General features: G+C 43.7%; 1 protein-coding gene across 1 annotated transcript in view; it reads left to right on the plus strand.

Annotated features, from left to right (window-relative positions):
• The first annotated feature begins 13,891 nt into the window (after nucleotides 1–13,891).
• LOC132883769 (1-phosphatidylinositol 4,5-bisphosphate phosphodiesterase beta-1) overlaps nucleotides 13,892–14,481 on the plus strand; it is a 454,963-nt gene continuing 454,373 nt past the window's right edge. The window contains exon 1 of the mRNA XM_060917764.1: nucleotides 13,892–14,204. Within this exon, the coding sequence (XP_060773747.1) occupies nucleotides 14,106–14,204 (99 nt within the window). The 5' untranslated portion in view covers nucleotides 13,892–14,105. The remainder of the gene's footprint in view (nucleotides 14,205–14,481) is intronic.

Consider the following 14,481-nt stretch of genomic DNA (forward strand, 5'->3'; position numbering starts at 1 on the left):
ACACACACACACACAGACACACACACACACACCCCATTATGAATGATGTTTTTATATTTCATTTTCACCTGTTGCCAGGTGCGTTTGGCACTGCTGTTGCCTCAAAGGGACTGAACAGTCAGTCATCCTAATTCATGTGACTCTGTGCACATATCAGCTTAAGTAGGCTACTCCATGAATTTACCATACCAAATTTTATTCAGGATTTTTCGGACATTAAACAAGCTATATATGACTGGGGCCACGTCGAAGGACCATTTTCTGTGACTTGTGATTGATCATGAAGCTTTCTCTCACTTCTGTTCTGGAACATGTAGAAGGGAGAATGTACTTGCGCATTTACCCGATCGGCAATTCGTTGCCAACATGCTTGCCGCTCCTTATTGGCAGCCGCTGTGTTAGATTTTGCTCTTAATGTTGTTTTGAACTCCTCGTAGCTTTGCATTATGACAGCGCATTCTTCCTCCGTGAAGTACGGCGACCGTGCCATTGTGAACAGTGGGGATTTGCGCTGATAACCTCCCCTTTAACGTGAACGCGCATTAACCCTGATTAGGTTAACACAGGTTCAACAAATCAACTTTATAACTGGCGTCGTAGTACTGTTTAACCCCAAACAAGATAACCAGGTTTTGTCAACCCCGGTTTAGCTGGGGAACCCTGGGTTACTTCTGGGTAGGTTAACCTCCGTTCGTAGTACAGGGCCCTGATATTGAATTTTGAGCTGCAACTGAATTTAATGAGTTGCAAAAAAAAGACTGGAGAAAATATGAAACTGAAAATAATAAATTTGAAATTTTGAGAGCGGGGCGGCATGGTGGTGTAGTGGTTAGCGCTGTCGCCTCACAGCAAGAAGGTCCGGGGTTCGAGCCCCGGGGCCGGCGAGGGCCTTTCTGTGCGGAGTTTGCATGTTCTCCCCGTGTCTGTGTGGGTTTCCTCCGGGTGCTCCGGTTTCCCCCACAGTCCAAAGACATGCAGGTTAGGTTAACTGATGACTCTAAATTGACCGTAGGTGTGAATGAGAGTGTGAATGGTTGTCTGTGTCTATGTGTCAGCCCTGTGATGACCTGGCGACTTGTCCAGGGTGTACCCCGCCTTTCGCCCGTAGTCAGCTGGGATAGGCTCCAGCTTGCCTGCGACCCTGTAGAAGGATAAAGCGGCTTGAGATAATGAGATGAGATGAGATTTTGAGAGTGGATATATAAATATGAATTAATAGAGAGAGATTGATTTTCTGCGGCACGGTGGTGTAGTGCTTAGCACTGTCACCTCAGAAGGTTCTGGGTTTCAGCCCAGTGGCTGACGGGGGCCTTTCTGTGTGGAGTTTGCATGTTCTCCCCGTGTCCGCGTGGGTTTCCTCCGGGTGCTCCGGTTTCCCCCACAGTCCAAAGACATGCAGGTTAGGTTAACTGGTGACTCTAAATTGACCGTAGGTGTGAATGTGAGTGTGAATGGTTGTCTGTGTCTATGTGTCAGCCCTGATGACCTGGCGACTTGTCCAGGGTGTACCCCGCCTCTCACCCGTAGTCAGCTGGGATAGGCTCCAGCTTGCCCACGACCCTGCACAGGAGAAGCGGTTATGGATAACGAATGGAATGATTTTCAGAAATTGAATTTCAGTTGAAAATTTTATTTCAGATGGTATGATAAAAATAAAACAAATCCAAATTCAGGTTTTTTCCTCATATAATTTTCTAATGACATGATTCTAGTTCCATTGTGTTCTTCTTGCACTGTAAAAAATTTCTGTAATTTCTACCAGAGGTGGACAAAGTACCCAACTTCATTACTTAAGTCAAAGTACAGATCCCACTGGTTAAATATTACTCCAATACAAGTGAAAGTTGTACAGTCAAATTTTTACTTAAGTTAAAGTACTGAAGTACTTGCTTTTAAAAATACTTAAGTATTAAAAGTACATTTTCTGTCAACGCATCGTTGTATTATTGCCACAACGCTTACAGAACCTAATGCTGTGACCAAAGACAGAAATGTGAATTTAGAAAATGAACACATGCTGTGCCATCATGGTGGTTTAACATTAAGCTAGCTAGTCAATGAAGCTCCACTTGACATGCTAGCAAACTCTTTTCAAACTCAAAATCATATTCAGTAGCTAATGCTACTGGAAAAGAAGGATTTCTACATTCTGTTTATTTGGCAAGATTATGCTAAAACATCTCATCTCATCTCATTATCTCTAGCCACTTTATCCTGTTCTACAGGGTCGGAGGCAAGCTGGAGCCTATCCCAGCTGACTACGGGCGAAAGGCGGGGTACACCCTGGACAAGTCGCCAGGTCATCACAGGGCTGACACATAGACACAGACAACCATTCACACTCACATTCACACCTACGGTCAATTTAGAGTCACCAGTTAACCTAACCTGCATGTCTTTGGACTGTGGGGGAACCGGAGAACCCGTAGGAAACCCACGCGGACACGGGGAGAAATGCTAAAACATATTTCTGAAAAGACTTCAGATAAGTTAATATTATTCATGTTAGCGTAACTCTATTTTTACATGCTAACTAACAGTGTCCAAGTTAACTAGCTATGTGTAAAGGTTAGCCGTGGACAAGACTATGGCAACTTGGTGGGAAAATCCATAGAAAGTCATTCGACTAACCAGACTGCATGCTATTGCAACGTTATCGCTAGCTTCTGCAGGTTAGACGGCGAGTTTTTGTAGACCGTGATGTGGTTTGTTTTCGGCAAACAAAGCAAACTTTTAAAACAAAACGACTCTTTAATCCTTTCAGAAAACTGAAACATGGGTTCTAGGTATGGCCACGGGTGCGTGCATTCCCCAGAAGAACCACCTCCTTCCATTCTGCCATCAACTGAATGTGTTCAAATAATGCTGTTGAGAAATAATTGAGCTTGATTTTATCCAGTCTATGGACACGACATGACCCTAGTGATTACTGATAGGCTGTCTCAGTGTCACGTACGGAAAAACCAATCACATTTTAGAAAAGGGGCGGCACGGTGGTGCAGTGGTTAGTGCTGTCGCCTCACAGCAAGAAGGTCCTGGGTTCGAGCCCCGTGGCCGGCGAGGGCCTTTCTGTGTGGAGTTTGCATGTTCTCCCCGTGTCCGCGTGGGTTTCCTCCGGGTGCTCCAGTTTCCCCCACAGTCCAAAGACATGCAGGTTAGGTTAACTGGTGACTCTAAATTGACCGTAGGTGTGAATGTGAGTGTGAATGGTTGTCTGTGTCTATGTGTCAGCCCTGTGATGACCTGGCGACTTGTCCAGGGTGTACCCCGCCTTTCGCCCGTAGTCAGCTGGGATAGGCTCCAGCTTGCCTGCGACCCTGTAGAAGGATAAAGCGGCTAGAGATAATGAGATGAGATGAGATTTTAGAAAAGAAAAGAAAAAAACATCCACTTTCAAAGCTGCTTCATAGTAACGAGTAATGAGAACCTTGACAGAAATGTAGTGGAGTAAAAAGTACGATATTTGTCTTTCAAATGTAGCGAAGTTAAAGTCATAAGTTTCCAAAAAAAATAGTACTCAAGTAAAGTACAGATACTCAAAAAGTGTACTTAAGTACAGTACTCAAGTAAATGTACTTTGTTACTGTCCACCTCTGATTTCTACAATAAAATACTGTGCTCCAGTCAGCACAATGCTTTCTATGTGTACAGTTTAAGACCACTCCATCCATTTTGGCATATCACTACAGAGCTGTCGCTGCTCTGACGGCTTCAGCCATCAAAGTATCTAGGGAACATTACAGTAGTGGTTTCCCATTGCCTTCTACTGGATTATTATAGAGGTTTTCTCCTCTCAACCATTCACACTCACATTCACACCTAAGGACAATTTAGAGCCACCAGTTAACCAGAGGGCCTCTGCATGCTCTTGCGACAAGGCTTTCGCAGATAGCTTTTTGCAGACAGTTGTAATTTATTGTTGAGCGGGGAGTAATAGGCATGCGCGATGTTATTCACCGCCACAACGGAAGGGGGCGCGAAGTTGCGAAATCGCTAGGAGTAGTTGGTGGGTGTGGTTAGTGGAGTGTTTATCCTCCGGTTACTTATAATGACTAGAACTGGAGTCGTATAGATGTACATACTTCCTCACTTCCTCGATCAACCGCTCTTCGTGCTGCTCCATCTTCGCTCGTGTTTTTAAAAATGGCGGTCGTGAAAACAAACCAAACCGGGAAAGTAGGGAAGCGGACGTGCATGTACAGCGGATGTAGAGTGGACCAATCAGAGCGCTCTTGTCTGCGACGCTGTCTGCAACGCTGTCTGCGAGGCTTCTGCGGTGGTCACAATTTTTGGGAGGTGCGCGCAGAGCGTCTGCGAAGGGGGGGGGGGCTACACAGACGCCATCTGCAATGCCATCTGCGAGGACTGCGTTGTCAGCATAAATTGGCCTTCACCTGCATGTCTTTGGACTGTGGAGGAAACCAGAGCACCTGGAGGAAACCCACACAGACACGGAGAACATGCAAACTCCACACAGAAAGGCCCCCGTTGGCCGCTGGGCTTGAACACAGAACCTTCTTACTGTGATGCAATCGTGCCGCCCTTTAAGACCACTGGGTGAAAAAAAAATCTGTTTTGTCTCCTTTTTTTTTCAATTGGCAGATTCATCTCATCTCATTATCTCTAGCCGCTTTATCCTGTTCTACAGGGTCGGAGGCAAGCTGGAGCCTATCCCAGCTGACTACGGGCGAAAGGCGGGGTACACCCTGGACAAGTCGCCAGGTCATCACAGGACTGGCACATAGACACAGACAACCATTCACACTCATTCACACCTACGGTCAATTTAGAGTCACCAGTTAACCTAACCTGCATGTCTTTGGACTGTGGGGGAAACCGGAGCACCCAGAGGAAACCCGCACGGACACAGGGAGAACATGCAAACTCTGCACAGAAAGGCCCCCGTCGGCCGCTGGGCTTGAACACAGAACCTTCCTACTGTGATGCAACCGTGACGCCCTTTAAGACCACTGGGTAAAAAAAAATCTGTTTTTGTGTTCTTTTTTTTCAATTGGCAGATTGTATTGTGGCGGCACGGTGGTGTAGTGGTTAGCGCTGTCGCCTCACAGCAAGAAGGTCCGGGTTCGAGCCCCATGGCCGGTGAGGGCCTTTCTGTGTGGAGTTTGCATGTTCTCCCCGTGTCCGCGTGGGTTTCCTCCGGGTGCTCCGGTTTCCCCCACAGTCCAAAGACATGCAGGTTAGGTTAACTGGTGACTCTAAATTGACCGTAGGTGTGAATGTGAGTGTGAATGGTTGTCTGTGTCTATGTGTCAGCCCTGTGATGACCTGGCGACTTGTCCAGGGTGTACCCCGTCTTTCACCCGTAGTCAGCTGGGATAGGCTCCAGCTTGCCTGCGACCCTGTAGAACAGGATAAAGCGGCTAGAGATAATGAGATGAGATTGTATTGCATAAAAGGATCTTCCTGTATACCTACTGTAACACTGCTGTAACTACATACATCATTGACTAAATTTATATTTTACAAGTGTCCTATTTTCAATAATATTATCAAACCAGGGTAAAGTTTGGGATTTGGTTTTGAAGCTAAAAACTATACCTTTCACAAGCATGTATTGACACTAGTTATACAGTAGAGGGCGATAAATAATTTTATAAGTTACGTAGTAGGGTTCATGCAAGGGCCAGTATAGTAGAGATTATGTGGAAATGCAGGAAGCATTACTCAAAAGAGAAAAACTATATAAAGAGACACATAGCAAATACTACACCAGATACAATCACTTTCAATTTGTGCTCACTACAATGACCGAATGACTTCCCCATATTTCTCTGGCTATTTCTCTATATAGTTGATATAGTTTATAATACTCATTCATCTTCAATAATCTCTTCATCCTGATCAGGTGGGCACAAAGCAAGAAACACACCTTTTGATGGTATTCCAGTCCATAACAGGGCCCCATGCACAACCACATTTCTGTCTAGAGAAGTTCAGAGTACCCATTACACCAGCATTTTTTTGGGAGGTGAGAGAAAAATGGAGATCCTGGAGGAAATTGAGATGGCCCTAGTGCAAATGGACACTCAGAGAACATTTGAAATTCCATACGGAGAGTAATCCTAGCTCAAGATCGAACTGGCAACCCTGGAGCTGTGAGGTGGTGACGTGCATCATCATGCCACTCATTCATTTATCCTAGCTCATAAGCATTACCGGCTTCTATCAGTCAACATTAATCACACATGAACACTGTGATGCTTTTACACCTTAAATGCTTTTATGCAATTATGAAGGCATCTGGTGTTTTTCTTGGCCTCAAGGATAAGAGATGTGTTACAAAAATAATTAAACTTTCTGTGAAGGATTGCATTTATCAATTACATATTAATGCCAGAATAATCCATTGGTGCTTTAGATGTTGGAGTTGGAATCAGTTATACAGCAAAACAAAATAATCCCCTTTTTAGAGAAAGTAAAAGTGTAATATTTTAATTTAATTTAGAGAAAGTTAAAGTGTGATGTTTTAACTTTGACAGCTATGATGCCACAAAAGTTCATGATAGCTGTGTTTTAGAAACATGAATGGCAAGAACTTCAGAGATTATTGTTGGAGGCAGCTTGCACCACAGTACCTGAGTGAACATCTGGTCCTTTATGACCTGCCATGCCTACTTAGATCAAAAGGTGCAGGCTATCTATTGGTACCTTGAAGGTCAAAAGGTGAAGGCTACATCAGGGGGCACAGCCTTTTCTTACAAAGCCCTACAGTTATGGAACAGCCTCCCAAGTAGTGTTCGGGACTCAGACACAGTCTCAGTGTTTAAGTCAAGGCTGAAAACACATCTGTTTAGTCAAGCCTTTTGTTAATAGGTACGTAAAGGAGTAGGTCTGGAGGGTTCTCAGGCATAGAGTGTTTTGGTAAACTGGGATGCTGTCAGCCCCCCATTCACTTGCTCACTCAGGTTTGTTGACGGTGTAGTGGCTGCTGCTTTATGTCCCAGAGCGCCCTCATGTCTGTGTTACCTTCTGGCTCTCCCCTTTTAGTTATGCTGTCGTAGTTAGTCTTGCCGGAGACCCTGCTTACACTCAGTGCAAAATGTATACCCTTCTTACTCATTAGGTGACATTGAGCATACCTAACAACCTGTGTGTGTGCCCCCCCCATTTTGTCTGTCCCTCTGAGTTACATGTTGATCCTGAGACCAACATGATGACCTCTTCTGCTCCTCGGACCTGCCTGATCCATCCTGATGCCCTGTGTCTGGCTGGAGTCTCATCACATCGCTCCTGTGGAGGACGGCCCCACATGGACAGTCAAAAGTCGCACTTGGACGATGTTCTGGACACTTACAGTAATACATTTATGTCTGAGGACTACAGTTAATGTGCTAACTTTAGGACTACAGTTGTCATAAACAGTTTTGCACTCAAGTTTCCATCAATGAACAGTTTATAATCCAACAAAACAGACTTCATGTTAAAACTATAATGATTTTCCTAGTTTCACAGTTATACTTTGTGACAATATAGAACACTGTTATAGAAGCAAATTATTTATAATCACGCTATCTGTTATTACCCAAATGAGGATGGGTTCCCTTTTGAGTCTGGCTCCTCTCAAACTTTCTTCCTCACGTCGTCTGAGGGAGTTTTTCCTTGCCACCGTCGCCACAGGCTTGCTCACTGGGGATAAATTAGCGATAAAATTAGCCCATGTTTAAAGTCTTTAATTTTCTGTAAAGCTGCTTTGCAACAATGTCTGTTGTTAAAAGCACTATACAAATAAACTTGACTATTGTTTTCACCTCCATTTGTTATTTTCGCAAGTATGTTGATCTGTCCATTTGTCCATTTGTTTGTTGGTGCTCTAGTGTCATCATTTCTTGACCAATCTTCACCAAAATGCACAGGACAACTCACTAGGGTCACACAAAGACATCATTAGATTTTGGTGGGTCAAGGTCAAAGGTCAAGTCAAGTCATTTATTTATATAGCACATTTAAAAACAACAGGGGTTGAGCCAAAGTGCTTCATAAAAAAGTTAGCTAAGGAGTCTTAACAAGGGCAATAAGACCATGCATCTACACAAGATTATGTGTGGTTATTGGTGGCACAACAACAACAAAAATAAGTAAGTAAATAAAATAAAACCAGACAGTCTGAATTAAAAACAAGTGAGAAAAAAATAAGTCTTAAGATTGTATTTAAAATAAGAATTGTAGGGGAGGATTTGATGTGTGGAGGAAGAGTATTCCAAAGCTTTGGAGCAGCTACAGAAAAAGCTCAGTCACCACGGGTTTTGAGGCGTGAATGTGGGACGGTAAGGAGTGATTGATTTTGTGACCTGAGTGACCTGGGTGCAGAGTGTGGGAGCAGAAGTTCAGAAATGTATGGTAGGGCTAAACCATTAAGGGCTTTAAAAACAAAAAGTAAAATTTTAAACTCAATTCTGAATTTAACTGGAAGCCAGTGGAGCTGAGCTAAAATCGGCGTAATGTGTTCCCTCTTTTTTGTGTTGGTAAGGAGCCTGACAGCAGCATTCTGTACAAGCTGGAGTTTGTTGAGATTTGATTGTGACATACCTATGTACAGGGAATTACAGTAGTCTAAACAGGAGGAGATGAATGCATGGATGACTGTTTCAAGGTCTGTTGGGGATAGAATGGGTTTCAGCTTGGCTATGGTTCTTAATTGATAGAAGCTGCCTTTAACCACGCTACTGACTTGCTTGTTGAAATTTAAGGAGCTGTCTAGTAGAACGCCCAGATTTCTGACTACGCTATGTAGGTTTGACGAATGAGGACCAAGTGCATTACCAAGGCTAGCGACAGAGGAGGAGGAGCCAAATAGAATGATTTCAGCTTTGCTTTCATTAAGTTGCAAAAAGTTGTGTGCCATCCAAGATTTAATATCCTCAAGACAGCTAAACAGTTTGTTGAGGGTGGAAGTGCAATTTGGAGTGAAGGGCAGGTAGAGCTGTGTATCAGCGGCGTAGCAGTGATATTGAATGTTATGCTTCTCGAGGATAGAGCCCAGGGGCAGCATGTAAAGGGAGAAGAGCAGAGGGCCTAAAATGGATCCTTGGGGGACACCATATTTACTTGCAGCAGTGGAGGAAGACTGGCTGCCTACTTTAACACAAAAGGTTCTATCCTCTAAATAGGACCTAAACCAGTTCAGGACTGGGCCTTGCAGTCCTACTTTGTCATGTAGGTGCGCCAACAGAAATATTGTGGTCTATAGTGTCAAATGCAGCACTGAGGTCAAGCAGGAGAAGGGTGGCAAATGAACCAGAGTCTACAGCGAGCAAGATGTCATTATGCATTTTAAGTAAGGCAGACTCTGGGCTGTGAAGAGCTCTGAAACCTGAATGAAACTTATCCAAAATGTTAAAGTTGTTTAGGTGGGAGGAAAGCTGCTGGAAAACCATTTTTTCTAAAATCTTCGAGAAAAGTGGTAGTTGGGTCTAAAATTTTTGGGGTCATTGGGGTCCGGACTGGGCTTTTTTAACAGAGGCTGGACTACTGCATGCTTAAAGCTAGAGGGGACAATACCATTAGATAGGGAGCAGTTTACAATAGCTAGTATAATGGGGCAGAGTGTACTAAAAGCTTCCTTGAAGAGTCGAGAGGGCATGATGTCAGAAGGGCAAAAGGAAGGCTTCAAATGAGATACTATATCAGACAGCTGAGAGGAGGATACCAGAGAGAACAGCTGAAAGGGGCTGACTGGCTCAAGAGTCTCTGCTAGAGCAGAGTTTACAGGTGAAATATTAAATCTGATTTTGTCAATTTTTTCAATGAAGAATTCTAAAAATTCCTCACGGGTAATTGATGTGTCAGCAGGGTTTACAGCAGGGTTAAGGAATGAATTTATTGTTTTAAAAAGTACCCTAGGCCTGTGAGCCTGGGTACTTGGTCAAGGTCACCAAGGTCAAATCTTGTAAAAACACCTAATTGGCCATAACTTCCGTTTCTTTGTGATTTTCGCAAGTATCGTGCTCTGCATGACTTTTCATTTGTTTGTTTGTTTGTCTGTTCCCAACGTAACTCAAAAAGTAGTGAATGGATTTTGATGAAATTTTGAGGAAAGGTGGGCCATAGGCCAAGGAGCAATTGATTAGATTTTGATGCAAATCTGAATATGTACGGGTATGTGGAGGTTTGATGAAATTTGGTGCACAGCTTTAGTATTATCTGAGGTTCAAGTGATTTGATTTTGATGTTAATAATTAATATGTGGCTTGATGGAGGTATGCACTCTACCGAGTGCCATTCTCGTGATTAAGAAATTATCACTATAACTAAACAAACAATAAAATAGATTCACATCTCAGCCTCATTAAAATATACCAAGTGATTGGCCAAACCCTTTCCCCGCAATTGTGTGGTATGTTTGAAGCAGCTTTCTCATGAAAGTATGAAGTCAACTTTCTTAAGAAGATATTTGGTAACGAAACATGAAAACTGGGTCACAAAATCAAACAAGACAAGATTGTATATATTAAAACAGCAACAGAAGCTGTAAATCAGTAAAACACACCTTTTCAACAAGCAAGAGATTCAGTTAATGTTAACCTGTTAACATCTCCTAGGGTACTTGAGGCAAATAATTTAGGTAGAAGGGGTTGACCTGACAAAAAAGGTTGGTTGGGTACTCCTGCTCTATCCCTTTAGCGGTGACCAGTTTCTGACCACAGCACCACTGCTGGCTGGATATTTTCAGATGTTGGACACATGTTATCATATTAATGTGAGTGCTGAGAATGATCCACCACTAAATCAGTATCTGGTCAGCTGTGGTCCTGTGACAGTATCTTTCCCTTGATAGATGTATCCTGTAGGCTACTTACAAATCACACTTTCATGGTAGGTATATCTTATAAATTGGCCACAGGATGGTCAGATTCCCATGTTGTGTAACTTCCCCAGTAACACAAAGCGCAAACTCTCAAATCATGCCCATAAAACATCCTGAATATCTTGGAATTTTTAAATTATAATATTAATAAAGACAAAAAATCCACCAAATCATATACATACATATATAGGGGAGAACAGGGAAACTTGGAACAAGTTTTCAGCTTTTGTAGATTGTGTGAAATTCTTTGCAGGTCATGTCATATTCATATTGCATTAGCGAATATTTACTATACCCTTTTACCACAACATTAGTTTCTCAGCTTGTCACATACGGTATACTGGCCTTCAGGCTTCACTTTTTCTGTCATTATTTTCTGCAGGGAGACATGAGACATTGAGGGGAGACATGGGACATTATGTTGGGAGACTTGGGACATAGTGGGGAGACATGGAACAAAAACAAAATACAGAGAGTGACATGTTTAATTTATTATCAAAATGTGTAGCATATGAACTGTATGAACACACAATGCTGGTACAGCGATATAAAAATGTCAGTTTACCCAAAACCTGATGAGACAAAACAGCTCCATTCTCAAGAAGGAATGAAATCATGCAGGGACACACCTACATTTTTCACAAACATTTTGAAACAATTTTATTTATATTTGTAAACCACAAGAAAAAAAAACCCCATAACATGAACTGTCCCAACTCTTCCTATCTGGCCATTTTGGAAAACAAAACAAAACCTTAAATGTTTTTTACCCAGAATTTAAGTTTAATAAATAATACAATATATGGTAACTCTATACTACACACTTTAATTCCTAACAAATCCCAAATTCACCAGCGTACATTACACCATAGAATGGAGGTGGACTGAAGTAGAAAATACAAGTTTTGGTTCAAGAAGATATTGAACTGCACAGACATTACTGCAGGTGCTCAGCTTCGTAGCACCAAAGAAAGAAAGTTATTCTAAGGAGCAACATCTAACTTCTGATATAATCTAAAGCCTGACTGGTTGAAATTAATTTACAGGTATACAAACTGTCCAAAGTCTCCCCTGTCCCAAATCTCCCTGCTCTCCCCTAGAACAATGTTCATTCATTCATTCATTCTTCAGTAACCATTTTATTCTAGTCACAGTGGATCAAGAGCCTGTCCTGGTAACACTTGCTGCAAGGTGGGAGAATTCAAACTGAATGGAATGGCAACACACACACACACACACACACACACGCGTCAACAGGAAAATTATTTTATTCTATCCACATTCACTGGATATGAGCAATCACATGCTCTAATTGGCTACTCTGCTACTAGGCTATCAGCTCATATACACTGAGTAGAGAAAAACAAAATGGCGGAGCATTTTGCTGAACCAACTGAGGACGAAATAAAAATTCTACTTGAAAACAAAACCCCCCAAAATACAAAAAAGCAACAAAATATGGGATGAAAGTATTTGATGGTAAGAACATATCTTTTTAATTTTCAAGAATTATTATTATAGCATGTTTCACAATGTCTACTGTCATTTCGCCAGTTTGTTTACATTCTTCATCTTTAACCATTAAAATTACACATGTATGCAATTTGTCACGTGTCCGCTAAGTGGAAATGATTTTGTTGGTCGTTTTGTTAGCCTAACCTGCATGTCTTTGGACTGTGCGGGAAACCGGAGCACCTGGAGGAAACCCACACAGACACGGGGAGAACATGCAAACTCCGCACAGAAAGGCCCTCGCTGGCCACTGAGCTCAAACCCAGAACCTTCTTGCTATGAAGTGACACTGCTAACCATCCATGATCCATTATCTCTAGCCACTTATCCTGTCCTACAGGGTCACAGGCAAGCTGGAGCCTATCCCAGCTGACTATGGGCGAGAGACGGGGTACACCCTGGACAAGTCGCCAGATCATCGCAGGGCTGACACATAGAGACAATCAACCGGTCACACTCACATTCACACCTACGGTCAATCTACAGCCACCAGTTAGCCTAACCTGCATGTCTTTGGACTGTGCGGGAAACCGGAGCACCTGGAGGAAACCCACACAGACACGGGGAGAACATGCAAACTCCGCACAGAAAGGCCCTCGCCGGCCACTGAGCTCGAACCCAGAACCTTCTTGCTATGAAGTGACACTGCTAACCATCCATGATCCATTATCTCTAGCCGCTTATCCTGTCCTACAGGGTCACAGGCAAGCTGGAGCCTATCCCAGCTGACTATGGGCGAGAGACGGGGTACACCCTGGACAAGTCGCCAGATCATCGCCGACACATAGAGACAAACAACCGTTCACACTCATGGTCAATTTAGAGCCACCAGTTAGCCTAACTGCATGTCTTTGGACTGTGGGGGAAACTGGAGCACCCGGAGGAAACCCATACAGACATGGAGAGAACATGCAGACTCCACACAGAAAGGCCTTATGTCTATGTAGATAACACTCTGACAGTGAAATCATTGAATTCCAAATACAATCTCATCTCATTATCTCTCTCCGCTTTATCCTTCTACAGGGTCGCAGGCAAGCTGGAGCCTATCCCAGCTGACTACGGGCGAAAGGCGGGGTACACCCTGGACAAGTCGCCAGCTCATCACAGGGCTGACACATAGACACAGACAACCATTCACACTCACATTCACACCTACGGTCAATTTAGAGTCACCAGTTAACCTAACCTGCATGTCTTTGGACTGTGGGGGAAACCGGAGCACCCGGAGGAAACCCACGCGGACACGGGGAGAACATGCAAACTCCACACAGAAAGGCCCTCGCCGGCCACGGGGCTCGAACCCAGGACCTTCTTGCTGTGAGGCGACAGCGCTAACCACTACACCACCGTGCCGCCCTCCAAATACAATATTGATCTTTTTCATCGTGAAGAAGCTCAGTTCTGAGTCCGCTTGGATACCTGCGGGACCGGGATGCGCGCGTCCTTACGCGGGGCGGCGCCACATCCCAGAGCGCGCAAGTTATGCAGGGTTCACTCTTCATAAATGGAGGCGCGCATTCACTCAGTCTCACTCTCACTCCGAGTCCCCAACCCCATCCTCTCCTGCTCACTGGCCAAAAGTCGACTAAAGCGCACGGAGCTGGTGCACTATGGACAGCAACGCGCTTCAGCTTCACACGGACCGGCACTAAATCCTACTTTTTTAAATGCCTTAAGAGTTTTATTTTTTAATTTTTTAATTTTTCCACTGGACGGAAAATTGACAGTTGTGCGTTTGCTCTAAGAGTCAGTGCACTCAGATGGTATGGCGGGGCCACAGCCGGGAGTTCACGCGCTCCAGCTCAAACCCGTGGCCGTGTCGGAGAGTTTGAGGAAAGGAAACAAATTCATGAAATGGGAGGATGTAAGTACCGTACGAGCCGCTGATTAATGCTCAGGTTGCTTGGCAGTGTCAGTGGTCAATTGAGTGGATGCGATTTCATCTGTTGCGGCTTTTCTTGCGTACAACCTGATCCCCAAACTCCGAGCTGCATGGGGCTCTCTGTAGGCAGTTCACACGGGCTATGAGTTGGTGTAACTTGGATATTTTACACCTTTTGAGGGACAATCTAAGCATAAAACCATCCTAAATATCCTAAAAGGTGATTTTTTTTAATCTTGTCTGCACAAATAATAATAAT

Source organism: Neoarius graeffei, chromosome 3 (assembly GCF_027579695.1).
Source record: "Neoarius graeffei isolate fNeoGra1 chromosome 3, fNeoGra1.pri, whole genome shotgun sequence".
In the NCBI taxonomy this organism is placed as follows: domain Eukaryota; kingdom Metazoa; phylum Chordata; class Actinopteri; order Siluriformes; family Ariidae; genus Neoarius; species Neoarius graeffei.